This window comes from Lathamus discolor, chromosome 20 (genome assembly GCF_037157495.1).
Source record: "Lathamus discolor isolate bLatDis1 chromosome 20, bLatDis1.hap1, whole genome shotgun sequence".
In the NCBI taxonomy this organism is placed as follows: Eukaryota; Metazoa; Chordata; class Aves; order Psittaciformes; family Psittacidae; genus Lathamus; species Lathamus discolor.
The window spans coordinates 4,621,523-4,648,711 of record NC_088903.1 but is presented as its reverse complement, the minus strand read 5'-3'; the positions used below and the strand labels follow the sequence as shown (position 1 = coordinate 4,648,711).

The 27,189-nt window shown below is 50.5% G+C and overlaps 1 protein-coding gene across 5 annotated transcripts; it reads left to right on the top strand.

The window, feature by feature from the left end:
- Positions 1–1,300: 1,300 nt before the first annotated feature.
- Positions 1,301–27,029, top strand: ATP6V0A1 (ATPase H+ transporting V0 subunit a1). 5 transcript variants are annotated; one of them, XM_065699204.1, is made up of 22 exons: positions 1,301–1,414; positions 1,538–1,678; positions 1,778–1,856; positions 2,334–2,431; positions 2,978–3,106; positions 7,363–7,466; positions 8,283–8,409; positions 9,651–9,733; positions 10,372–10,465; positions 11,701–11,913; positions 12,558–12,708; positions 12,928–13,067; positions 13,806–13,963; positions 14,404–14,494; positions 15,248–15,366; positions 15,657–15,873; positions 16,415–16,522; positions 17,246–17,320; positions 18,870–18,977; positions 21,111–21,228; positions 21,615–21,786; positions 25,999–27,029. In XM_065699204.1, exons 2-22 carry the CDS (start codon positions 1,562–1,564, stop codon positions 26,090–26,092), a joined length of 2,595 nt encoding a protein of 864 aa, XP_065555276.1. In that variant the 5' UTR covers positions 1,301–1,414; positions 1,538–1,561; the 3' UTR covers positions 26,093–27,029. The 5 variants fall into 5 exon arrangements, with proteins under 5 accessions (XP_065555276.1, XP_065555272.1, XP_065555274.1 ...); XM_065699200.1 differs by lacking the exon at positions 17,246–17,320 and having other exon boundaries at positions 7,384–7,466; XM_065699203.1 differs by lacking the exon at positions 17,246–17,320 and having other exon boundaries at positions 1,302–1,414.
- The last annotated feature ends 160 nt before the right edge of the window (positions 27,030–27,189 follow it).

Genomic DNA, 27,189 nt, shown 5'->3' with positions numbered 1-27,189 from the left:
CACGGGACACAGTGTACAGGGACATTGTTCCCTGCTGAATGCTCCCCACAGTCAGCACTTTCCCTGCCCCTGTGCTCTCCCCCCATGTGACAGCTTTTCTCTGCTGCAGCGCTGGGCTCGATCTGCTCTCTCTGGGCATCAGTCAGCCCTGCTGTGGGACTTCCACAATAGCCATTATGTCATGGATTAAAAATAGCTTGTTTTTCTACAGCCTGCTTTTTCCTGGAGGGACCCTTTTCTTTTCCTGAGCATTTCTTTCCAGTGTTTGCTGCCGATGAGTCAGTGCCATGAAAAAAACCCCCTCGCTGCAGTGAGGCCGCACTGAGGCTCTGCACTTCTCACTGGGAATATCTGCCTCAGAGTGGATTTCCACAGGCCAGGAGGCAGAGCAGCGCTCTACATCTGCCGTCTATTCCATGTGGGACTTCCAGTGCAGGCTCTGCTGCCCCATTTGGGAATCACACTGAACAGCTCACTCTGGACAGCATCAGCCCAGCAGCAGAGCAGGAAGGGGTGTCTGTGCCTGGCTCGCAGCAGGAGAGGTGCCGTGCTGCTCTCCGTGTTGCTGCGTGCGCAGCGCTCACCCCCTGAGCTGAACCACCATGACTAATTTTCCGTGTCAGGACATTTCATTTTCACACCAGGAAAAGCCAAGCGGTGGCAACCGGCAGCCTCCCCCTCGGAGCCGCTGGCCCGGGCACCAGGACGCTAGGACTGGACTCAACCCCTTCCAGCACAGCCAATGCTTTGCTGCTCGCTGGATCTGGTTTGATCTCCGGCTCTTCCATGCTGGTGTTAGATCCCATGAGCAGCGCAGCACCAGGGATGAGCCCAGAGCATCACACACACACGGAACCCCAGCCTGGTCTGAGCTGGGACCTCAACGCTCCTCCAGCTCCAACCACGGGCAGGGACCCCTTCCACTGGAGCAGCTTGCTCCAAGCCCCTGTGTCCAACCTGGCCTTGAACACTGCCAGGGATGGGGCAGCCACAGCTCCTCTGGGCACCCTGTGCCAGCGCCTCAGCTCCTCATCGCCATTAATCACAAGCATTTAACCCCCAAGAGCTGCTTCTGCTCTGCCCCTGCCCGTGCCCGTGCCCGTGCCCCTGCCCGTGCCCGGTACCCGCCGCCTTCGCCTGCCCCTCCCGTAGCCGAGCCCAGGCCGCGCCTTCGCGCCCCCGTCATTGCGTCACCGCTGGCGTCAGGTGACGTAACGAGCCCTGCAGCGCAGCGGGCGTTCCGGCTCCTCCCGCGCCGTGACGTCACTTCCGCTGCGGCTCCCAGCCGAGGCGCGCCGTCGCTAGGAGACGAGCCCGCGTGACACCGCCCCGCGTGCGCGGTGACGTCAGCGACGGGAGCCGCTGCGGGTCAGGCGGCGGCGGCGGCGGGTGCGGAGCGGGGTCGCTGTGGCAGGTAACGGGGGGCACCGGCCTGGGCCCGGCCCCGGCCCCGGCCCCCCTCCGCGGGGCACCGGGGGACGGAGCGGGGCGGCTGCGGTGTGCGCTCGGGTCCGGTTGTCACTGCGTTTCTCCTCAGAGGCCGCGGCGGGGAAGCGCCGCCATGGGGGAGCTGTTCCGCAGCGAGGAGATGACCCTGGCCCAGCTTTTCCTGCAGTCCGAGGCCGCGTACTGCTGTGTCAGCGAGCTGGGCGAGCTGGGCAAGGTCCAGTTCCGCGATGTGAGTACTCGCCGGTACCGAGCCCCCGGGCCCGCCGGCACCCGGCCCGAGCCTGCCGGGCCCCGCGGCTGAGCGGTGCAACCGCGTTTCTCTCCGCAGCTGAACCCGGACGTGAACGTGTTCCAGCGCAAGTTCGTCAATGAAGTCAGGAGGTGCGAGGAGATGGACCGAAAGCTCCGTACGTTGCTTCCGTAGGGCTCTGCTCTGCGCTTCCCCCGCAGAAGCAGGCACCGGGGTTAACCCTGCGAGGCAGCGTCGGGCAGCAGAGCGCTGGCCGGAGGGGCGGAGGCTGCCGGCTCTCTGTGCACCAGCCGGTTAAACCCCCTCCGGGGCTTGCTTCCGATGTGAGAGGCGTTCATAGCATCATAGATGTGTTGGAAGGCAGCTCAAAGCTCCTCCAGCTCCAACCCCTGCCACAGGGACCCCTTCCACTGGAGCAGCTTGCTCCAAGCCCCTGTGTCCAACGTGGCCTTGAGCACTGCCAGGGATGGGGCAGCCACAGCTTCTCTGGGCACCCTGTGCCTTTACCAAGTAGGACATCTTGGAATAGGAGGTGGAAGAATTCCCAGCCCCTGCTGGGGCTGAGTGGTGGTTACAGTGGCAGGTTGACATGGAAGTATCTTTTTAGTGAACACTGACAATGCTCTCTCTCCAGGGTTTGTTGAGAAGGAGATTAAGAAAGCAAATATTCCTATCATGGACACTGGTGAAAACCCAGAGGTGCCTTTTCCACGTGACATGATCGACTTGGAGGTGAGGATGTGTGTTAAGACGCTAATATTTGGCTCTAGATGAAGACAGGGGAACCATTCCCATTGGTAAAACCCAATGAATTTAGTGGCAGAGGTGCATTAAGCGTTGTCCCCAGCTGCCACCTGCAGTGCGAGCTCTGCCAGCTCACACCAGGCTGAGCTTTGGTCACAGGCATTGTTTCCTTGTGCATTTGCCCAAATACAATGAGAAGTGAAAGGACTTAAAAGGCATTTCACCCACTTCAGTGAACGCACAACTGCGGGGATTGCAGGGTTTACAGTGGGCCATTCTAAGGTATATAAGGGGTTTTAATGATGTGAAGACCACTGTGTTAATCCAGCCTATAAAAGTCTGCATTAACAGTCTATAAAAGCCTGCAGAGAATGTCCCAGACCCGGAGCTGTGTCTCATTGCGGGCTGGAGCCACGCCGCAATCGCGTGCAGACGTGAAGCATCCTGCCTGCTTCCTTGTTGTAACAGACCTAACAGCACTTGGCTGTGGAATTGCTTTGATCCCATTTTCCTTCTCCTTTTCACGTCTTGCAGGCAAACTTTGAGAAGATTGAAAATGAGCTTAAAGAAATCAACACGAACCAGGAAGCGCTGAAGAGAAACTTCTTGGAGCTGACAGAGTTAAAATTCATCCTGCGTAAAACTCAGCAGTTCTTTGATGAGGTCAGAATATGGGGGCTGACACCCGGGGAGCTGGCTCTTCCGCCACAAGCCACCATTTTTAGTCTCAGATATCCTTTAGTTGCTGGTTTGGACAGCAGAGTCATTCCTGTGCTTCGACATAGCTGCTCAAATGGTTTTCCATGCTCCATGCAGTACACGCAGCTACCCATGATTTACCTCTTATGCTGTTGCTTTGGGGTTGTTTTAGTTAAGCAATGGTTTATCTCAGAATTGTGTAAAGTCAGGAAGGTGCTGGTAGTCTTTCAAGCACATCAGCAGACCAAAGCCTTGGGGCTACAGTCGAGCCTTTTCTGCAGTGGGTAAGTTCTTTGGTACACAGGCAGATGAACAGTCCTGCCTCACTCACACAGGGGAATTGCAATCCAGCTTCATTTCTCTTCAGCTTTTGGAATGTTATGTGGAGATTCCATATAAATCAATAATACAAAGTCTCCTGAAGTCATTGATGATTTAATTGAGCCTTTGATCAAACCCTGAAGTTCTTGGAGGTAAGTTCTGGAGCAAAGCTGCAATTGAAAATCATCAACACTTTCTCAGACAGCAGCTGGGCCAGAAACTGGCAGCTCCTTCAGTGGACCTGAGAAGAGCTTCTCTGATGTTATTCATGATACCCGCATGGGAGAAGGCATGATCCTTCCTAGTAAAGCTTAAGTATCTCAGAGTGCAGGGAATTTTCTCAAAGAGTTGCCCAGTGTCTTTTAGAAGGACACTTTTTAGCTGAGTATATGTCCTGTTTCATCTAATCCGAGGATTTGATCAAAGAGTTCTTACTGCATTTGGCTTCTGGTATATACGAAGGTTGTGATCAAGCAGAGCTGGGCTCCTGCGAGCTTCAGCCTGTTTAGCTAATGGTTGGGGTTTGGGTTTTTGGCACAGGGTACTGCCTGTTCAGGCATTCAGGTTGTTCCTGTGCCAACACAAGTCTTAGTCTGTGCTGGCAGAGATACTGCTGCTGGTGTGAGGGGTTGATTGGTCTTGGGGTTGGTTTCATTACCAGATAAATGTCTTCGAGTGTTGAACGTTCATTCACAAGAGCCTCCCTGGACAAACAGCATTAACCTGATCATCTGGCACTTGGCTATGTTAGGTGCTGCTGCCAGCCTGTGCTACCTGAGTGCAGGTAGCTTCTGTCCTCTGGTGGGAGCTGCCTGCTGCTGTTCTTCCAGTGCAGTGTGCTCACACTGAATTGAGATCCAAATCCGTTTTCTAACCAGGCTCTGTCAGGTCACCCGCCAAGGGAACTGAGGTCACACTCCAGTGAACTGACCACAGGACGTTTCGATGGGTTCCTGCTCCTGTTGATAACTGGTTTCTCTAATAATAAACCAAACCACAAGCCATAAATGCACTGCTGTGTGTGAAAGCGACCTCAACATCTTGTTATCCTGAGCATGAATCCTGTCGTTTGCACAGTACCTTCAACACTTGAAGACTTCAATGACTAATAATTAAGATTGTGTTATTCATAGCAGTAAGTTGCACAAGAAATGGCTTCACAATCCAAATGACTTAGGTCTGGGCATTTGCTCTCTGGAGTTGGGGGAGGGCGGCTTGTTCCTTACAGGACCTTGTAGCCATTTCTTGTTTCAACGTACCATGTTGATGATTATGCTCCTTTTCTCAGTCTTCTTGTCTTTGCTTATGAAGAACAGTATGAGCTGGAGAGATTTCTCTGAAAGCTTTGCCTAGAGTGTGAGCGTAAAAGAAGACTGGAAAAGTAATGGTTAATGGCATGCAGTTCCCCATCTCTCCTCTGACTCTTCTCACCACCTGCTTCGTTTCTGTTTGCTTTGCATCTGTCATTTCTGTCTGTGCTCTGGGTTAATAAGTTGGTGGTGAAATGAATCCCTTTTAGTTTGTGTGGAAAATTGGTTTCCATTCTGTTTGTGCATTGGGAGGGGCTTGAATTGTATGGCAGAGTGCAGGGAGCCAGAGCAGGACTGTGATCAGGAGGGGAAGATTTAACCTGGTTTTCAGGCCGTGAGATTAAAGATGCTGATCAAGATAAAGGTTCTGGTCTCAGTGAACAAAAAGCAATTAAAAGTGTTTATTAATGAAGGGTCTACTTACTGGTTACCAGCATGCAAATGCTTGGGTTTCTCTTATCCAGAACAACCTGATGCGAGAAGTACTTCACAATCACTCTGATACTTCACTCCCTGCTGGTGAAAACTCTTATTCAAAGTTTCTTAGAGTCTCAATTCTCTGCCTTGTAGCTGTAGAGCTCTTTCATTTCCACACTGTCTCTTGGGCTTTTATTTCTGTTACACCTTGGAACACTGCTTTAGTTGCCCTTCCAGAACCGAAGCTATTGTTGCTGTGGCACTTCCTTTGCAGAAAGAGGGTGATCATCAAATCTAAGTAGTTGAGAGATGAACTAAAGTGATGGAGGGGTTTTATTATGCAAATTGTTCTTTTGTAAGAAAGTTCTTGTTTAGTAAAACTGGTCGAGACTTTGACTACTGATAAATACAATACAAGCCCCTTACAACTGTATCTTACTGGTTTTCAACATCGTGAAATCTAGGTACCAGCCAACCACCGGTATGTTTGCTTGGTGTGTGGGTACCAAACTTTCTTCTTTTGGTTGTGTCCTCTGTGAAGCAAAATTCTCATTCAGTTTTTGGTGTTGCCCCAAGTTACCTTAAAGTTGAAAGCATCAGAAATTCTTTTTGTTGGCTTTCCAGACTGGATTAGGGACTCCCTTCCTTGTGTAGCATCTGTGAGCTAAAACAAGCATGGGCACAAGCAGCCGAGCTGCCTTCGATGTCAGCCTTGCAAAACCTTGTATATGGCAAATACATTTATTTGATAAGCAAGTAAAATGTGGAGGGTTGGTTCTTCTTTCCACTAAAATGATGATGCAGCTGTTGCACAAGGCCACTCTGGCTGCATTACTCAACTTGCTATAGACTTTTGCAAGGCTGCGCTGAATCTGTGCGTGCATTTTACGTGTTCCAGGGTCAAACTCTACCTTCAAGTGTATTTTAGCAAGTTCCCTTGCAGGGAGACCTTGTGTGTACCACAGAAGGGTAGAGTTTGGCCTCTGTTTGTGCTAGGGAACTCTAATTTTCATCATTCCATTATATAAGCTGCAGAGGCAGAAATAATGATGATGTGGGCTTGAATCATGTGTGAAGATGCGGCACAAGAGGATGTGGTTTGAGCATCCATCCTGACTTGACTTGCTGACGCTTACAAGCTATATTCCCAAGAATTTTAACCTGCAAATCAGTTCCAGTGAAGGACAGTATAAAACTGCAGCCTGTTTTAATGCCTGCCTGGTCAAAAAATGAGCATCTTTTGTCAGAATGCCCTAAGCAATGCAGCTGGTGTGTCTGGCAATAGTACATAGGGTGAATGAGGATAAATAGCTTGAAGAATGAAAAGGTGTAATCAATAAGCATGTTTTTAAGCTGGAAGTATTTTGTGTTTTTCCTGGAGGGAGACCTTTGTGAAGCCAGTAAAGAAAATTACCATGCAGTGCTTCCAGGTTTTGTTCCTGATTCTGACCCCGTATGTACACTGATGTGGCAAGTAAGATGGAATCAATCAGACTCCTGTCATGTAATTCCCAACTGAATGAGGTTTTGCCTCCGCTCCAGGGCATGGCTGATGTGAGACCCGTGTACCCAACACATCTGGTTGTAGGGTCACAGCCTTGGGCAGCTGCAGGGGATCTCGAGGTGGGCTGAACCATCTGTGGAAGACCTCAGCATCTTCCTCTTGTGTAGGACCAGGCTTCCAGGCTCTTTATATGCAGGTGGAGTTGCCCAGGCTCCTCCTAGAAACACCTTTGGCATCTTTATTAGTGTGCAGAAGATACCCAAGAGGGAACAGCAGCTACCATCATGTTTTACTCCATTTAAGAGACAGGGAAGGATGAGGTGAAGTGTCTCACTCTGTTTTGTGCCATTAAAAATGGCTCTTGGGAGCATAAACTTGATAAACTTGGTTGAATTCTGCCTTTCTTCAGACTTGTGTATCCCACAGCCTCTGTTCAGCTGCAGCAATCTTTAAACTTGTCTTGTATGGAAGCTTTGCTGAGCCATTCCACTTTTCCTCTTGTTTTATCCCTTGCTTGTGTGATTCTTGCTGTGTTTTCTGTCATCTCCTTCCTCTTTCTGCTGTCTTCTGTTCGTTCTTTTCTTGTCTCCCCACTCTCTCTCCTGGTTCCTCGTGCCCTGCATGCCACTAACCAGTTTCATTAGATATTAATTGATTTGTGAATTCAGGCTGAATTGCATCATCAGCAGATGGCGGATCCAGACCTGTTGGAGGAATCCTCTTCGCTCCTGGAACCAAGCGAGATGGGAAGAGGTGCCCCGCTACGACTTGGGTAATGGCAGCTTGGGCTCCCTTTTAGCTGGCTTTAGGATCCCTGGGGTTCAGCCTCTGGAATCTGCAACCGTTTGTGTGCAGTTGTGGAACTTGCCAGACTGGCACATCAAGCAGATGAAGGCTGATCTAAACCCAGCTCATGGTCTCCATTCTTGTCCTGTGCCCGTTGATTTCCCAGCTCATATTTGTGCTTCACACTTTTTGCCCTGCACAAACGCCCTGTACTTGTTTGTTCCCTGTAAACCTGTTCTGGTGCTTTTTCAGACATTCTGAGCTCTCACAGCTGTGGTGAAACTCATAACTACTCTGAGCACCCAGTGCTCTGAGAAGCTGTGTAGTTCTGTGTCCTCTTCATTAGCTGCTTCCAGGCTGTCTTTGCATGTGTGTAATGGTTTATCCAGACATGGGTTTGAACCAGTGGCGTCTTCTGAAGCACATCCCCAGCACATAGTCAGTGGCAGCCATGGCTGCTGTAACCCTTGCCGTGTAATATATCAGGATCCTATTGAGATGAAGACTAACAGGCATAGAAACTGTATGTGTAAATGCATTTATTTCTCCTTTAACCAGTAATGTATACTTCCTTTACTAGACTACTTGATTCTGTTAAAAGGCATAGCTTGTGCTATAGTGCAGGTGTGGTTTTATCTCTGTATTTAGAGGACCTGCCATTTTGCTTCAAGAACCCATTTCAAAGGAAGATTTTAGTTGCTTTCAATGCTATGCTGAGCTCCAGCTGCCCTCAGTGCTTTGGGTGTTAGGCTGTGATTCCCTTTAGGTGCAGAACTTCATCTTTCTGCTGTGCCCTGGGCAGGTTTGTGGCTGGTGTGATCAACCGGGAGCGGATCCCCACGTTCGAGCGCATGCTGTGGCGAGTGTGCCGAGGGAACGTGTTCCTGCGCCAGGCAGAGATTGAAAACCCCCTGGAGGATCCTGTGACGGTAAAAGGACCTCCTGTTTACAGCAGCAGAAGCCTCAGCTACATGAAGGGGTCTCGGATCTACCCATTTAAGCCTCTGGCTTTCAGTGAGCTCCATGCAGGCAGATGTTTGGGTTGTGTTCCTTCCCAGCACTTACTTGCAGCCTCTGAGGCTTTAGTGACTAATGCTTTATTCAAACAAAAATAGCAGGATGATGGTGAATGCTGTTGAAAGAGGGAAGAACAACTCGAACTCTGGACTGCAGGAGGGCACATTTGCTTCTCTGGCACAAACAACAACTCACGTGTGCTGTCTGAATAGGTACTAATCCTCCTTGAGAGGCTCTTAGGGACAGGAGCAGTCCGTAATGTCTGTAGCTCATTTCCCCTGAGCTTGGACCCATTGTTTTTTCTTACTGTGCTAATCAATACTTTGAACACCCACCTGAGGTTTGCTGGCTTTCTTACAGATACAAATAGTAGGCATTGTGATTGGGCCTGGTTTTACATTCGGTGTCCTTCTTTGCCCAGACTTGAGCCCAAAGAGTGCCCAAACTTTGGGTACTGTTGCTGTTAACTGCTAAAAGGAAAGGCTGCACTGGAACAAAGCAGAGCTGAAACCCAGTAAGTGCCGCTTTGCTGCTCAGGGAAGGTGGATCCTCCTCCTGTCCCACCAACTGCTGGTAGTTGACCTGTTGAATTATCTGTCTACTAGGAGAGACTTTGTTCTTATTGTGCAACAACTTCCTCAAGTGGAGGTTACACCTAGTGTCATTATTCCTGAAGCATGATGTTAAAATTTCCTAAGTAAGGTAGAACAATAACTTGTCAACAAACGCAGGAAGGGGACCTGGCCACCCACTCCAGAGCAGCTCTGCAAGGAATGTGCCCTTGGCCTCCCTAGAGAGGCAGAGCTGTTAAACTCTTCTTGGTCTTGTTTTCATTCACTCTTTAGCTTCTTGTGCTGTTCTGAGGTGAGCTGACTGCAGGAAGAGCTGATACATGTTCCATGTTCTGTGTATTACACAGAGTTGATAATGGAGACTCCAGAATATCAGTAACACAAGTAGGGGTATTCCACTCTGAGGCTAAGAAAATGGCTTTCCTTAGGACTCTTAGTGCTGTAAGGTCCATTCTTGACTGACTGTGCAGATACAAGCTCTGTGTGTACAGATCCAGAGGAAGGGAAAGTAGAGCTGTGCTGTAATTTGCTGTAGTGCTGGTTTCTGGAGCTCTTACACGGTGCTCTTTCTTCTGTTCTAGGGGGATTATGTGCACAAGTCTGTGTTTATCATCTTCTTCCAAGGCGACCAGCTGAAGAACAGAGTCAAGAAGATATGTGAAGGGTATGAAAGTCTTCCACCTGGGCAGCTCTCTGAAATACACATTGACATGACTTAATACTGACATTGTTCAACGCCTGATCTCATGCTGACTGTAGGAGCAGAGGTTTTGACAGCAAATAAAATGTACCAGAAGTAGCTGAAACCTATTTTAGTCAAACTAGCCCCTCCCCAAGCCTGGCGTGCTCAGAGTAGATGAGTGTTTGACTAGAGAATGCCTCAGACCAAGGGGGTTCAAGTGTTGGACTCACAGACAGTCCCAGCGGGCTGTGAGCAGGCGATAGTCTCATGGGGGAGGCCAGCAGTGAGTACTTGCAGCAGCAGCTGTATTGGCTTGATAGCAGTACCCTGAGCTGGGGTGGCTGATGGACTGCGTGACAGTGCCTCTGAGCCGCTTGTCACCACAGGGAACAGAGGGCTTCCTCCCACTTCTGTTTCCTTAAGTGTTCAGCTTCTGTTTTGGCTGAAAGCAGACTCCTGTATCCACTTGATTTAAAGGCTGAAACTCTTGCTTGGCAGTTTCTGCTGATCAGAAGCTTCTCTTAAGGTGCTTCTTGCTTAGTTCAGCCTCAGCCAGCTATTTCCTTGACTAATCTCTCTCTTCCCATCTTTGTTACTAAGGTGGCTTGCATGTCTTTCAGATTCCGTGCCTCCCTCTACCCATGCCCAGAAACACCCCAGGAACGGAAGGAAATGGCTTCTGGTGTCAATACCAGAATTGATGATCTTCAGATGGTAAAATAAGGGGTCAATGCCCTTTTTTCTTTTTAACAATCTAGTTGAAAACTTCTTTGGCTCCTATTAAAACATGAGTATTTTGGGCCCTATTAGATGACTGTATTTTCAGCTCCAGGTAGCTTGAGACCAGCAGCTCAGCAGTGCAAGACAGACGTTGGGAGACTGCTCAGTTTTCCTTGTCAGGGGTTAGGATGATGGGGTGGGTTGATGTTTCTGGAGAGCTGAGTTCATTATAAGCGTGTATAAGTACAGCATTGACAGAGAACTGCATACCAGGGAGCAGAGAGGAGTATGCATGTGTAAGGAGATACCATGTTTTCCAGCTCTGAAAGCATGCTTGTCTGATTGCCTGCTTCATCTGCCAGAACTCTGAGAGCTCTTCCACTTATTTCCAAGCTAACAATGCTGACGTTAACTTAGCTCTTCTCTCTTTTTGCCTGTCTGTATTCTCACTTTGTGCTGTCCTGAAGAGCTTCTCCTTTACAGCTGATCTCTTGTGCAGCAGCCTGAGGTTATAATGCAGACAAATTTAAGGGATTTGAGACAAACAGGTTCAGAAACTAAAAGGAAAACTGGCTGAATCTGGAGTGCTGCTTTCATAAACTGCCTCGAGCTGGCATTGTGGAGTGCAGCTCTTTAGCAATTTTGAAGTAGACAAGAACTCAGAAGCAATTTAATGAGTAGGATGGAAAGCTGCATGTGCCCCGTGTCCTCCCCTTCCCTTGAGTCTAAGACTTTCCAGTCTGGAAATCTGACTTGGCCTGAGTTAGGTATGTTCCAGTTGGGAAACAGCCTCAGGAGAGAACACTTTCTCCTTTTCCCTTCAGTAAAAACCTCTCTCATTGTAATCTGTGTGTTTTCTTAAGGCAACATGCGCCTCATTTGTAGAACTCTGCTCTGCTCTTTTAACCTGGGTGGAGGGAAAAGTGTTCTGTGTGCTCTCTGCACAGTTCATTGTTTGAAATAGCCACTGCCCCTGGAGCTGCAGGAGGGAAGGAATCAGAAAGTAGCCCTGGAAAGAAGCCTTTAAACCTTTTAGCAGAACTATATTAATACAGAGCCTAAAGCATGTATTGTGGGCATGGGGCTGTCTTGTGCATAGGATGGGGAAAGGGCTCATTGTCTGCTGGTGGGTAGGGCTTGGTCAGCCCCATTTTGCTGGGTGCATCTGTATGCTTTGAGTTTTGGCCAGTGATTTGGCCTCATCCTCGTCCTCTGCTTCCCTTTGCAAGGTGCTGAACCAAACCGAGGATCATCGGCAGCGGGTCCTGCAGGCAGCTGCCAAAAACATCCGCGTGTGGTTCATCAAGGTGCGCAAGATGAAGGCCATCTACCACACCCTGAACCTTTGCAACATCGACGTCACGCAGAAGTGCCTCATTGCTGAAGTCTGGTGCCCTGTGGCTGACCTCGATTCCATCCAGTTTGCTCTCAGGAGAGGCACTGTGAGTAGCTGCTGAACTGCAGCAGCCGCAGCAGAGGATTGATTCCTCCAAATGGGATCCATCCCGTGGGGCTGTTGGAGTCAGTCCTCACAGAGGACAGTTTGTTTAGCGTGCAGGAGTCATGGCTTGGAGCTAAACTTTGTCACAAGGATGTGGTGGGAAGCTGTAAGTTCAGGGGAATGCTGTGATGCTGAGGCATTCTCCTGTGCTTCCAGTCTTTGGTACATTTAGCTAACCTGGCTGTGCTGCAGTCCTGCTGTTTAGATCTATAGTGGAACTTACTGAAAGGAACTCTACAGGACATGAGCAAGCTCACCTCCTGCTCAGACACGAGAGTTGGTTGCCTTGAAGTCCTTCCACTTGCTGTTTAAAAATCCCAGGCTCGCTCTTGCATGGGTTTTCTTGTCTGTCCTAATCAGACAATGCCCATCCTTACTACAAGTGCTGCTCCTCCTGCTACACTGAGTGGAGAGCAGTGGAAACTTGGCAGCCTTCCTCAGCTGCTCAAGTGTATGTCTCATGGTGGAAGCACACTGCAGACATTCAAGCTTGTGGTTTTCCAGCGCTAACAAGGAAGTGGTGTTGTGCTCTGTCCTCCGGTGCTCAGAGGGTGGGTTTTCTAATCTTCCTCTTTGTTTAAACAGGAGCACAGTGGATCCACTGTCCCATCCATTCTAAACAGGATGCAAACCAATCAGACCCCACCAACATACAACAAAACTAACAAGTTTACTTGTGGCTTTCAAAACATTGTTGATGCTTACGGCATTGGGACGTACCGGGAAATAAATCCAGGTACATTCAAACGTGGGGGAGGTCCAAGACATCTCTCTCAATTTTGCAGTTATGGTGTTCCTCTGTATTGTTTGCCCTGTGTGGAAATGCCTAACAGAGTTCTTCTCCTGGTAGAGGAGAAGCTTGGGAATAACATTGCTAAATGGCATGGATTGTGCTGTGCTAAATCAGGGCTTCCCCAAGTACAGCACATGAGGAGGGTCCTCTTTTGTCTTGCAGCACCCTATACAATCATTACCTTCCCCTTTCTGTTTGCTGTGATGTTTGGAGATTTTGGCCACGGAATCCTGATGACTCTGATTGCTGTTTGGATGGTGCTTAGGGAAAGTCGCATCCTCTCACAGAAGAGTGACAATGAGGTAAAGTGGCTGCTCATGCTGAGCTTTGCATTTAAACCAGAGTTGTAGCTGGTTTACTCCATCCTCCCCCTTCAGCTGACAATGCCCATTACTCTTTTCGTTTGGAATTTGGGAAGCCTGTAGACCACAGACTGAGTGGGATAATTTCATAGCAGTAGTGAGTTCCTTTGGGTTTCCTTTTGGCTATTTATAGGGAATGATTTCAGTTGTTTGAGGGAAGTGCTGTAGATAAGCTGTTGTAAACAGATCACCCAAAGCTTGGTTGGATCATAAAGGGGTTCAGTCACTGCAAAACTCCTACTTCCTGTACATGTAGATCTCCAAGACTCTTCCAGTTTGCTGATCCAGGTGGGTTTTGCTTGCTCAGGGCTTCGGCTGACAGGAGGTGAACCAGAGCTAAGCTGCACTGAGAGAGCTGAACAGGATCTATGTTGCCTGGTTCCAAACTGTGCTGCCAGTGGTGTCTGCATCAGTGTGTGCAGTGCAGTTTGTCCTCTTCAGCTCCTCCCAGCTGCTCTGTGCACAGCCACGCTCTTCTACAGCCTCTGGGTTCAGATTCTCTTCTGCAGAGCTGCTTCTTGCACCCTTCATGCCTGCCATGGGGAAACAGGAACTTTGGGCTTTTAGTCCATATAGCGGTGTTCTTGTCCTGCAGCTGACTGATTTTACTGTGTCATGAGGCAGCTTCCTTGTTCTCATGGACTTCCTTTGTTCCTTTTTGGGTTGTTTTTAATACAGATGTTCAACATGGTTTTTAGTGGCCGATACATCATCCTGCTGATGGGGCTCTTCTCCACCTACACCGGCCTCATCTACAATGACTGTTTCTCCAAGTCCCTGAATTTCTTTGGCTCATCATGGAGTGTCCGGCCCATGTTCACGAAAGGCAACTGGTCGTGAGTAAACAGTTGGTAACTAGCTAAAGAGTGACAGTGATAAGCAAGTGACTTATCTGTCCCCATTGTCCTCCATGCTCAGGAAATCAAATTTGAGCTCAGTCTCAAGCAGCACTGCAGGAGAGTGTAAATGTGCTCTCCGTCGAGTTTCAGACCAGCTTTTCTTTCTTCCAGAAAACTTGTGAAGATGTAGTTTAGCCCCTTTCTCACAGACATTCCTGCCCCCTGCATCTTTCTTCCTTGTGACTTGACTGAGCAACAGGTCAAGAAATAGATTTATTATTCGTTCACGAAAATCCCTAGGACCATGCAGGAACTTTAATGTTCTCTCTGTTTGAGACACTCATTGCTCTCACGAGGGGAGAACATTGTTAGTTTTTACAGAGAGAGGACACTGTTGCTTGTCTTAATGTTTGTATGATCTACTTCTACCCAAACAGAGATGCCTTGCTAGAGACTACTCCTCTGCTGCAGCTGAACCCTGCCATTCCCGGCGTGTTCGGTGGCCCCTACCCCTTCGGCATTGACCCGGTAGGAGCCATTCCTTTGCTGTCCTTAAAGAACATCCCTGTGTCAGCAGAAGCGCTTGTCTGGTTGACTATATTCACAGCTCAGCCATTCCCTTAGCAATCAGTGTTGGAAATACTCCTGAATGATCACATTAATTCAGCTCCCACTGAAATGCTAGATTCAGGATGGAGAGACTTGTTCACAGGTCATTAAAGGCCTCTTTCTCACCATCTCTGACCTGCAGGGGTTTAATCAGAACTGGTTAAACTTGCAAATCACTTGATGAAGTTACTTTTTGACCTTTTTCAGTCAGTCTTGGAACTGTAAGTTTTGAGTAATCCCATCATTTTATATCCACTGACATCAATAACACTGCTTGAAATGCTTGATACAAGACATGGTGTGTTCCACATTCACAGGAGGTGTAGAAAATCAGAACCATGTGTCATTGTTCATTGAAATGGATAAATGTTTTCTTTCCTGTCAAGGATACAGCCCCAGTTTTCCTGCAGCCTTTGCCTACCATAAAAACAAGCAGGGTTTGATTCCTGCTCTGCTGGTGGATCAGTTGCTGTAAGGGCTCCCAGCAGTAGAGGCTGGCTGCTCATTTCCCCAAAAGGTATCCGTGTGGCAAACACATCTTGAAAGGGAACCTGCTCTTGCAGCCTAATACTTCCTGGATGGTTAATAGTGTTTAGCTTAAAGTGAAGGTTTCCATCCTCCTCTGGTTTCCTTTTGGTGGGTGTTGCGCTGACCTTGTCCTGTTTTCCACAGATTTGGAATATTGCCAGCAATAAGCTGGCCTTCCTCAACTCCTTTAAGATGAAAATGTCTGTGATTCTTGGCATTATCCACATGCTCTTTGGTGTCACACTGAGTCTTCTCAACCACATGTAAGTGCTTTGCTCTGTTTTCCTCATTGGGGTGGGGGGGCTTCTTCGGGGGTGCATTAGTTTAAGCTGCAGGAGCCCATCAGGCTTCAACCTCTGCTGAAGGAGCAGCACAGTTGTTCCTGTCTGGCTGTGCAGAACCATGCGTGTCGCATCATTACTGGGTTTAAATCCCAGCTACTGCTGAGCCCCTGCAGTTTTGTTCTGAAGATGATAACAGCTTTTTGCCCTGCGTATACCTAACGCTGACCAAATGTAACATTAAACTCTGTTTCTTCCCCCCTGTCTCATAGCTATTTTAAGAAGCCACTGAACATATACCTGGGATTTATTCCAGAGATGATTTTCATGTCGTCACTCTTCGGATACCTTGTTATTCTCATTTTCTACAAATGGACAGCCTACGATGCTCACACCTCCAAGGATGCACCAAGCCTTTTAATACACTTTATCAACATGTTTCTCTTCTCCTATAGTGACACCAGTAATAAGATGCTTTATAAGGGGCAGGTAGGTGCTCTTGCTAGATAAAATCAGAAGTGCTTCATAATATATGTTAACCTTATGATAATTATGAAATTGAGCAGGAAATGTTTTTTCCTCTGTGATAGAGGAAATGTGGCATCGCTCCTGAAGCCTGATACTGTGTAATGTTGAAGAAGGAAGAAATAATCCCTATACCAGGAATTTATATCAGTCTGAGCATGTCAGCTCTGGCTCCAGAGCATTTGGATTCAGATTAGTAGTGGAAAGTGATTAGGAATATTGTCCTGCATCTGCAGTGTGATTCCTCTAAGCTTAGCTAAGATGCTAGCACCATTTCCTCCCAGCACTATCAGACATCTGTCAAATCCTCATTCCCTGCACAATCTTGTGGATTATTCCCTAATCTAACCCAGTACCAGCACTACATGCTGTGCACAGTCAGCTGGGGTGTGCAGGCAGGCTTTAAATACAGGGTTCCAGTTATTCAGTGCTGCCTGCAAGCTCTTGCTAGGTTTTGTGCGTGTGTTTGAGCATGTCAATCAGCTGAGACCTGTTTCTTTTGCAGCAAGGCCTCCAGTGTTTCCTTGTGGTGGTGGCGTTACTGTGTGTGCCCTGGATGCTGGTAGCTAAACCCCTGGTCCTTCGCCATCAGTATTTAAGGAGAAAGCACTTGGTGGGTGACAACCTCTTCTCTATTTTCAGTATGAAAACTAGTGATGGTTGAAAAGCCACATTCTCCATCTTGAGCTTGGATACGTGGGGTCACACTGTGTTGTGACCTGCAAAGTGGTTTTATGCATATTCCTAGGCATGAAGGCAGGCGGGTTTTACTGGAGGCACAGAGTTGCCTGCCTGCTTCTCAGATCTGCATCCAGCATCAAACCTGCTTCTAAAAGCCCTTTATGTTGGTCATGATAAAAACAATTGATCTGGGTTGGGCTTTGTCAGCTCTGTTACTGGTTGCTGGATGCACTTCTGTGCCTTTGCTAGGCTGGCAGTGTAAATGCAGAGATGTGACCTTGCTGGGGTGGCAGCCTGATAAAGCTGTTTGGATGGCAAAGAATAACAATGAAAAGGACAAAACCCAAAGTAGCCTTAGGCAGTCGTTATGTGAGGGGCTGTCTGCGGGGTCCTCTCGAGGTGCCCGACTGCGTGTAAAGTATCTGTATATAAAATGTAGGAACCTGGCACGTGTGCGCTGAGGAGACTTGCAAGTTCTCCCTGCATGTGTGGCAGAGAGCTTTTGGGATGTGAAGTGAGTCAAAGACGAGTTCAGTTAAAGACACTCCCTCTCCCTTCTCTGACCATCTTTCATCCTCCCATGTCCCCTCCATTCGTCTCCCTCTCTCTTTTTGTTTTCTTCCTCCTCCCTTTCTTTTCTTCCATTCACTATCAGGAAGGGCAGCCCGTGGAGGCCCAGGTCAGCCCAGTCCCGAACGAGCAGGCACTAGAGGCAGCAGCGGCTGCAACAGTGAGTGGATTTAAAAATCACCTGATGGATTTAAAGATGGGAGTTGCCTTTCTATCTAATGGTCAAGAGAGCACGGAATGTATCTGAATTCCCTAAGTGAATGACAACTGCACCTTTAGGGTGAAAAACGCTTTCTCTTGGAAAGAGCAAAGTTCAGCAAAATTGATACATTCTGGAAGAACTACCAGGCTGAAGGATAATAGTTATGTGTGCCCAGAATGCAGGAGTGCTGCTGAACTCAGACCCTGCAGAGCAGCATGAGAATACCACATCCCCCAGGTTAAGTTCCCCTTTTCTTTCCTTTTCTTGCATATTTGTTGAAGACACATGAGGATTCTTTTCAGTGAAGCATTTCTGTTTGCATTATGTGTTCCCAAACATCATGTTTATGTGATGGCCTCCCAGCAACTTCCTGTCAGGAATCATGGGATTTCTGACACCTGCACCCTTGGAGAAACTCTGAATTGAAGCTGTGGTGAAGTGGGTGTGCACAAATAAGCCTTTCAGCAGCAGTTGTCTCTTCTTCTTTGTGTCTGAACCTATAGAGAGCCCTTGACTGCCAAAGCTTTCTGGTGGAGTGAAGGTTGCAGCAGGACTTGGTCCCTTCCCCAGTGGCATTTCAGACTCACAGGTCTTAATTTATAGTCCCTCAGATCACTCATGAGCATTTTCTGTCCCTGGAGGGAGATAGAAATCCTGCTGTAGAGTGCCCAGTGCTGCTTGCTGAGCAGAAAGCCAGAGGTAGTGATGTGCATTTGTTGCCCAGCATGTTTCCAATGCACGTAAGCCCTGCTTGAGGGCCCTGTCAGGTGATGGGGACAGGTTTGTGCATCGTTCTTGGTGGTAAGCTGCTATGGGGAGGAAGCCTGCCATGAATCCAGTGTTAACTTTGCAGTGATCCCAGCGAAGTGGGAAGAGCTCCCGATGCAGATTTCCAGCTCGGGTTGTGGGTTATTCCTTTCCATTTGGAGCGCAGTGTTGGTACGGCCGGGGTCAGATGTGGAATGTCAGCACAGATGTCTAAAAAAGGAACTGCTCGCCCAATGTAGAGTTTCCAAGTAAGGGAAAGTCTGAATTCCCAGGAGTGCTGCGAGTTCGCCTGGCGCTGGTGGGGAGCAAGTGTGTGTGTTCGTGTCAGTCTCTTCTGCTGTGACTTGCCACGATGTGACTGTTCCATTTACAACAGCCGTGGTGTTTGGGTGCCTGTCCCCAGCTGCTGGGCAGAACGTTGCTCTGTTGCACGTCGGTGCCAGCGAATGTCCTCTTGAGAGATGTGCCTTTGATTTCACTTGGGGTTGCAATTACTGTGTAGAAATGTATCCAGGACTCACTCAGCCAGCCTTCTTTTCCCCAGCCCTAGCAGGAATCAGCATCTTTCCCATCCAAGCTGGGAAATAGAATTCTCCAGCTGGTTTAACCCGAGCCTTCGTACTTAATGTTTTGTTTCCTTCTGTGAGCTGCTGCTGCTGCACGTGGACTCGTAAGAAACCCACGCTCTTGCAGTAAAACACAAACAACACTTTGCTCTTTCTCTTTCTGCACGTGTTAGGGAACACACAACTTCGGTGGGATCCGGGTGGGCAATGGCCCGACTGAGGAGGATGCTGAGATCATTCAACATGACCAGTTATCTACCCATTCCGAGGAGGGGGAGGAGGTAAGCACCACCCTCTCTCGGGGCAATGTTCCCAGGAGCAGAATGTGCTAGCTTTTTGACTGCATTTCCTGATTTCCAAGCTGTTTAAATAGCAACCCTCTCAGTGAAGTGTTTTCGTAGCAGTTTTTGTACAGATTATCCCTTGGTTGTTCCCAGGACTCCAGAAAAAGCAGTTTAGTTTGCGTATAAAGAGAAATGGGGCTCTGTTTGTCCTCATTAGAAAGAACCATCATCTGTGGGGCTGCCCAGTGGGAGCTGCAGAGTACTGCTGGGTGGCTCATGCAGCCCCTGCTCTGGTTGAAGAGCAGTGCTGGTGCCTGCTGCTCCAGGGTCAGCAGAAACCCAGGGCTGTGTTTCTGGAGCCGTGCAATCTTGGTTATGTTCATTTTGATGGTTGGGGGTAATATTACTTGCTTTGCCTTCCCTGAGTTGATCTCATGTAGTTTGGGTGCATTCTGATGTCTCTTGAGCCGTATCTTGCCTCTGTCGTGCGTGTGATGTGTTACTGCTTTCCTGTGTCGTGTTTAGGAGGGAATTATTGAATGTGTTTATGCTGAATGTGATGCAGACCCTGCACTAAATGTAAACTTATGTTTTCAAGCCTGCAGAGGATGAGGTGGTAAGACTACAGCCAGCTTTGCCTTCATGTGTATCTGGACCATTCCCCATTGGTGTCAAACACGTGCCGAGTTAAAAACATGTCACAACATCTTGTTTTCCAAAGGATCTGGCTACTTCCATGCTACAGGCCATTCTGAATTCCTCATACATTCATGCCCATTAACACATCTTTAATTACTCCACCTACACAGCTGCTTTGCCTGCCCCTCTGTTGCAGCTCTTCCTTAGCTTACCCAGAAAGCCGGAAGTCTGAAACTGAAAAGTTTTTGCCTTTAAACTTCTGCAGGAGTCTCATTTGCCTCACGTTGTGTCTTTGGTCATTGTGCACTGCAAGAAGCTCTTCAGAGCTATCTCTGCCCAAACTCTCTGCTATTTTAAGGACAATCCAGGTTGTTGCCAGTCAGAAAATACAGCAAAAGTAGTCCAGCTTCGTGCAGCTCTTCAGCTGTAGAAGGGAAGCTGTGTTCTGAGAAACCGCTCATTCATTGTAGCAAGCAGGAGTATTAAAGAAATAGGGGGTTTAGGACTACTCATGCGGGGTTGATTGTGGGCTTCAGCACTCTCAGGTAACCAATCCTATTACAAAGCCTATAAATGCCATGAAATGAGAGCAGCTTCCCAGCAGTGGTGCTGCTGTGAATCGTGCTGAGAAGGTGCTTCTGCCTAGAGCCCTGTTACATACAGGGGTATCTGGAGCTGAGGGGGCCCAGAAACTGTTCCTTCGGGCAGGCTTCAGTGAAGACCTTTGCAGTTCATGCTCTGTGCAGAAAAGAGTGAGGCTTTTGATGTCTGATTTAACTTGTTTGCCACAGTTCTTGCCCTGGATACACGAGGGGAGAAAGAGGAATATAAATAGCTTTCTGTGCACGCTTAGAGCATTAGTCACTTGATGTATTTAAAACATCGTGTTCACTTCACTTAAATAAGAGCAGTTTCTGAAGCTTGGATTAAATCCAAAAGGCAGGGGATGCTTTTCCAAGCTGCAGAATAAGGAACCGGCCCCCATGGCAGACTTCCTTATAAGTTCCTTTGTTTCAGAAAACTGCCAAGACCCAGAGGCTTGGCCAGTGAATGGAGGCAGATGTGACCCTTTCACAGTTGCTTTATGCATTACCTTTGCCTTCCAAAGGTCACATTTATATCTTCAGAATGCTCTTGTCCTGTAGCAAAGGTACATACGCAGCAGTACCAGCTTGGAATACTGTCTCCTTTTATGTAGCGGTACATATCATGTACTGGTGAATTCATGTGAACACGACCTTGCTGCTGAACAGTCTTTTCCTGGCAAAGCCCATGGCTCAGTTTGGAATACCTGACTTTGATATGCTAGAATGTGAAAACAAGGATGCTGAGTCTGAGCCATCGCCCTACCAAAGGGGTTTCCTTTATAACCCCTCCATGCTAAACCAGGAGAAGACAGTGTCAGTGTGTGACCTCAAGCACCACGTCCTGGGTAGCAGCCCCAGCAGCGTGCTGGCTCAGCTCCCCCCATGGCCCGTGTTCTCTTTGCAGTTTGACTTTGGGGACACCGTGGTGTACCAGGCCATCCACACCATCGAGTACTGCCTGGGGTGCATTTCAAACACTGCATCCTACCTGAGGCTCTGGGCTCTCAGCTTAGCCCATGCACGTGAGTATTCCTTGTGGAACTGAGGTTTGCAGCAGTGTGGATGTGGGAATGCAGGGAGCCTCTCAGAGCTCAACTCTGGAGGACAGAGCTGTGCATGCACCAGCTGGGAGGAACAGAGTGTGAACAGCAGTGTCTGCACAGGGCTCTGCTCAAAGGGAGGGATGGAGCTGGAAGCACTGAATGAAGCAAAGAGCTGCTGAGCAAAGGCTCTGCCCTGCTCCGTGTGCGACAGTTGGAGGCAATGTCCTCACACACTTGGCTACAAAAGCTGTTGTCCCTCTTGTTCCCCACCTCACTGCAGTGGGAGTTTGCTTGAGTTTTTTGCTTGATGTGAATGGGAACAACCCCTCCACTCACCGAACCCTCCTCTCCCCTGCCTCCTGCAGAGCTCTCGGAGGTGCTCTGGACCATGGTGATCCACACTGGCCTCAGCGTGAGGAGCCTGGGGGGAGGCTTGGGCCTCTTCTTCATCTTCGCTGCTTTCGCTACCCTGACGGTGGCCATTCTGCTGGTCATGGAGGGGCTGTCTGCTTTTCTCCATGCTCTTCGCTTGCACTGGTGAGTTACTGGGGCAGCTGGAGCTGCAGAGCTCTTTGGGCAGGAAAACCGATGCCACCTGAGCTGTGCGGAGGTGCCATCTTCTCAAATAGTATTGACCCAGGCAGCTAAGGCTGTAAAATTGGGGTTGGGGATGATACCAAGCCAGGATCAGCGCTGGAGCACCACAGACCTGCCTGAACACCTGCATGTCCTGCAGCAGATGTGCTCTGACAGCAGGAAGCCTCTAACAGGGTTGGAGATTTCAGGCTTGTTTCTAGTGATGCAGCACAGTCCCGATGGGGTGCGTGACTGTTGCTTAGAAATGATGGAGAGTAACTGGTCTCTGCTTAACAATCAGATGAGAGCCTTGTGAGCAGTGGGATGGGATGGTTGTGCTGGATAGATGAGCGTGTTGTAGCTTTCAGTAGGGCTTTCTTGTTCTGTCTTTTGGTCCCAGTGTTCGCTTCCTTAGTGAGCAATAGCCACTGACTGCATGGTCTTGTTCCTCTTAGCCATACCTTGCACTGAACAGGGGCAGCTTTGCCCCTGCCCTTTGGCGTGCTGGGGAATGGCAGCTCTTTCTTGCTGGCCTTACTTATTGGCAGATGCTTTTGCAGCCCCTTTGCCATGACGATGGGGAAGGGGCTGCATCCTGCGCTTGCATCCAGCCAGGAATGAAGTGCTCATCGCTTTCTCTGCACCCAAGTATGGGAAGTATCCAAGAGCTTGCTCTAATCCCTACTTGAGAGCGCTCATTGTTCCCCTTCAGCTCCCTTGCTTCCCACTGGGTGGGATCACAGGAGCGATGTGGGAATGGGCTCTGCTGGCCGAGGGCTCTCCTCAGCCCGAGGTGTCGGAGGGGAGGACGCGTGTGCTCTGTGCAGCTCAGGTCCCTGCCATCCTGCCTGGTAAAGAGGAGAAGAAAGTGAAGTCCGGTGGGGTTCACAAGGGACGCTCTGCCTTGCTTCAATGGGGAGCGAAGGCAGAGTGGCAGAGGGAAAGGAAATGGGGCGGGGGGGGGGGAAGGCTCTGTCCTGGTCCCTCCCTGATGGGGGGGTCCCTGCGGTGTCGCCATCTTGTGCTGTGGGAGCCGGGGGCTGTGCAAATGGCTGCTGGCTGCTGCCTTTCCTGGCATCCAGCCTGGGAATCCTCCTGGCCGGCGCTCGGAGCTCGCTGCTCCCTGCCTGCTGTTTCCTCATCCCCGTCCGTGCAGCCGGGCGAAGGAGCTCTGCAAGCCCTGCCCCGTGTTCCTGCTGCAGCATCCAAGAGGAGCAGGGTGCAGGCAGGACCGTTCTGCAGGCAGGAACCCTTCTGCAGGCAGGGGCCCTACTGCAGGCAAGGGCCCTACTGCAGGCAGGGGCCCTACTGCAGGCAGGACTGTTCTGCAGGCGGGGCCCTACTGCAGGCAGGACCCTGATGCGTGTGGGGTGGGTTTAACCCGCAGTTGCTTGTGAATCAGCTCGGTTTCAGTCTTGCTCCTCGGGGCTGCGCGTCTCTGAGCAGCAGGAGATGGACAGTTCTGAAGGGCTTCGCTTGGCAGGCTCAGGGTGTTCCTCTTTACCCCGAGGGATGGGCTGAGATGATGAAGCATCGTTGGAGATACCTGTGTTTGTGGTGGTAAGGCCAGGCTCCCTCATGGGTACCGCTCACAGAGCACCTGGGCCAGGTGAAGCGGGGGCTGCAGCTCAGCCAAGAGGTGGCTCTCCCATTGCCAGGCCAGCTCCAAAGAGCGAGGAGGGGGGTTAAAACCTGCCTGGAAAGATGCACATCCCTGGAGTGGCACAGAGAGAAACCCAGCCCCAGCCGCGCAGAGCAGCGCAGGGCACGCGTGGGGAGCTGCAGCTTTCAATGCAGTTGTCTTTCCCCTAAATACGTTGAGGCAACTTTAATGGTTCTCTAAGAGAGAACGTGCTCGAGCTTAGAGCCGGGGAAGCAGGTTAAGGCAGCGTTTCAGACTGAACAGAATGACCTGGGCTTTGCTGGGGTGTCCCAGTGAGGAGGGAGGCACCTGCAGTGGTTGAAAGAACACGCTGTTAACATTCCTCCTTTTCGGTCCTGGATGTGAGATGGGGATGTTTGCAATGGGATGTTTGCAGCGGGGTGTTCCCTGTTTAGGAATGGGGGACACACACACACAACACACCCAGCTGTGCCGGGAGGAGCAGGGCAGATTTGCTGGCAGCGGCACAAGGGTCCCCTGGCAGGAATTCTGTAGGTGTGGGTGGCTCTTCCTGGAAGCCAGGAGGAATGGGGCGAGTGTGCTGGGAAGCCAGCACAGCGCCTTCCATGTGCTCTGCCTCTCGGTCCCAATCCGGGGGGGGGGGGGACAGGACTTGTGCTGTGCTTTCCAAGCACGCATTCCTTGCCCAGGCTGGGCTGGGGTGGAGGAAGCGCTCCCAGTGCTGCGCCGGGATTGAGGCACGTTGGGCCTCCCCTCCCTGTAACATCCCTGCTCTGCGTCTGTCTGCTCCTCAGCACCGTGGCTCGATGTGGATGCTTGCATTAAAGCAGCCTTTTCGAAGGCAGTCAGCTCCTGTGCTGCGGGCAAACACAGACTTTGGCCTAAGGAAGTTTGTAACTGAATCCCAGCCTCGGGTTGAGGCAGAAATGGTCTCAGTGGTTCTGTTTTCCTGTGGAAAACAGCCTTTTAGGCACAGTTTTGGGCCTGATTTGGAACCAGAAGCTCTTTTCCCTACAATATGTCCCATGCCCAGCCCACAGCTAGAAATCCCAGGTAGCAGTAGGCATAATACAAGCAAATCAGGTTAATTCAGAGCAGTGAGGAGTGGGGTTTACATCGCTCCGTAGGAGAGAGGTTGGTGTTAAACGAGCCCTGTGATGTAGGGGGTCAGTTCCAGAGCCTGGAGCAGCCAAACCACGTTGTCACAGTGCCAGCTGCCTGCTGGGTTCTTCCCCAGAGCTTCATCACTGGTGGGCGATGCTCAGCGCAAAGCTCAGCACTGGGGCTGGTGCAGTGGTCCTGGAAGCAGCGGCGTCGCATTGGGAAAGGGCCTTGGATTCTGCGTGTTCCTGTGGCCGCTTCCAGAAGGAACCCACAGAATGCTTGAGCCGTGGTAACTGGGTTAAATTCACTCCTTCCTCAGCCCGGAGCAGCCTCTCCTCGAGCTCCAGGCTCCCAGTTGTGGCCAGTTGTAAGCGAGCGTGGCCAAAGGGATGCGGGGCCAGCTGGAGCGGTGCATCACCAGGGTTAAGGTTTCATTGGCAGTGGCTCGGTGTGACTCAGATACCCAACCCTCTGCCTCCAGTTTCCCTTTGCTTACAGAATCCTTCCTTAGTCACAGGATACTCATGGAGATTATCAGGGTTCCTGCAAAGTGGAGCCGGTTGGCAAGGAGCCCTTCCTCCCACATGGAAAATCCTGCTCATCCTCGGGATTCCTCTGCAGATCTGCACGAACAGGCAGCAGAGATGAGCACGGAGCTGCTGTTCTGCACCTTTCCCTGCTGGGAAATCACTTCTTGCTGGCTGAAATACCAGGCTTTGCTGGTTCCCGACTGGGCAAAGCCCGATCCAAGGCCGCTTTGCTACACCTTGTGCGCTGCGTTCATGGCTCTGCAGTTCGTTGCCACCTGATTCCTGCAGCGACTTGGGCGTTGGAGCGCATCACGCAATGGGGAGTGCTGCTCACGAGGCTCCTGACCCACGGAGCCTGGTTTTGCGTGCTGGGGGGTGATCGGGTTCTCGGCCCCTGTTTGGCTCCCGCTGCGCATTGGGCTGTTCTCTGGAGCGCTGCTTTCTCTTCAGCAGAGTTCATTAGGGGGAGCAGGGAGATGGGGCCGAGTTAATGTTCAGCTGGAGGCAAGAGGCACAGCTCTGCCTCTGCTGCAGGCGTGGGCAGAAACCAAACATCCTGATGTAAATAGGCAGAAGCAGCTGGTGGGGAAGGCTGAGCACAGCATCACAGGAGCCAGGCTTGCTCCAACTAAAGGTGATGCGGAAACGCTCTGTGCTCCCTGGGGATGCTGCGGCAGGGAGCTCAGCCCGGTTCTGGTGCCCTTTCCTTGCCTGTGGGGTAGGATCAAGGTACCTGCAGAGTTCTGCTCTGCTACAGAAGCAGCGAACAGAAACGTGGGCTTTGTGCTACGTTCTAATCCCAGCTTTTCACTTTAAAGCTTCATTTTGGATGGTCGGTGATGGCACTCGGCTTGTTGCGAGCCCATAGCAGAGAGCTGCCTTTCTCCTGAGCTCTCCCTCTTTCTTCCCTTGCAGGATTGAGTTCCAGAACAAGTTCTACACTGGCACTGGATTCAAGTTTCTCCCTTTCTCCTTCGATACCATCCGCGAGGGGAGGTTTGACGATTAAGTGTCCCCCCTTCAGCAGTGCTCCTCGTGGCCAGCCCTATCCCGTGTGTCCCAGTTGCATGTAACCCTCCCATAGTGAACGTAACTTATTGCAGCACCCCAGGGCTTTGTCTCCGGGGTAGCGACTGACACTGGATCAAAGAAACTCTTATCCCTTAAGTTTACCCCTGCAGATAGCAAGTGCACGTGGTGTGTGAGCCGGGCTGTGCAGCGGGGCCGGACAGGGATGCAGCCACAGCTCAGGGGCCACACAGCGCACGGAGAAAGGGCTGAACGCCCTCAGCCTGCACAGAGCTGCTGGCGAAGAGGAAGGTTGATGTGTGGGGCCCATGTCCCTGCCTCTGAGCAAACCAGCTGGGAGCAGTTGGCAGGCTCGGGGCTCCCACATGTGCTGTGCTCCCATCTGTGTCTCATCCCGGGCAGGGATTCGGCTCTTTGAGGTGCTGGGGATGTGTTGGCATCGTGCTGGGGTTCTGAGGAGCCCTTAGGGCAAAACAGAGGCTGAGTCTTGCCAGAGCAGCCCCATGGCACGGGGCTCTCGCTGCCATTTCCCCGCAGTAGCTGTTGCTTTGTCTCTTGTGCAAGATGTGAATAATTCCTCACCCTCCTCACGTGGCTGTAGCTGTAGGAGCAGTGATGTGCGTGCGTGTTAGTGCTGTGTGTACCTGTCGTGTTGAACTCACCGTGCAGCTCAAGTACTTGTGTGTGACCGCGTTAGAATAACACCGAGGATCCTTGTAACCCGCAGTGGAGGGGGAAAGGCCACACGGTGCGGGCTGGGTCAAGCGATGAGAACTGGGTTCGTGCCGCACGGAGCTGCGTGGTCACAAGGGTGTTTGCAGACCCAGCGCTGGAATCGGGCCGTGGCTGCGGGTGCAGCAGTGGCCCTGGTCCTGCGTTGCTCACGGTCACTGTGTATTAAACCAAGTGCACAAGGACGAGCCTGGCCCCTCTCCTGCTTCCCCTGCGCTCAACGAGCTCCTCTCCCCCCTGCTGGGGGGGAGCTGGGGCTCCTGTCCAGGGCTCCCTCGATGGGCGGTGGAAGGAGCCCGGTGTAACCGTGCCCTGTTCGAGCACCCCCGTGCTGCGCTGCCGGAG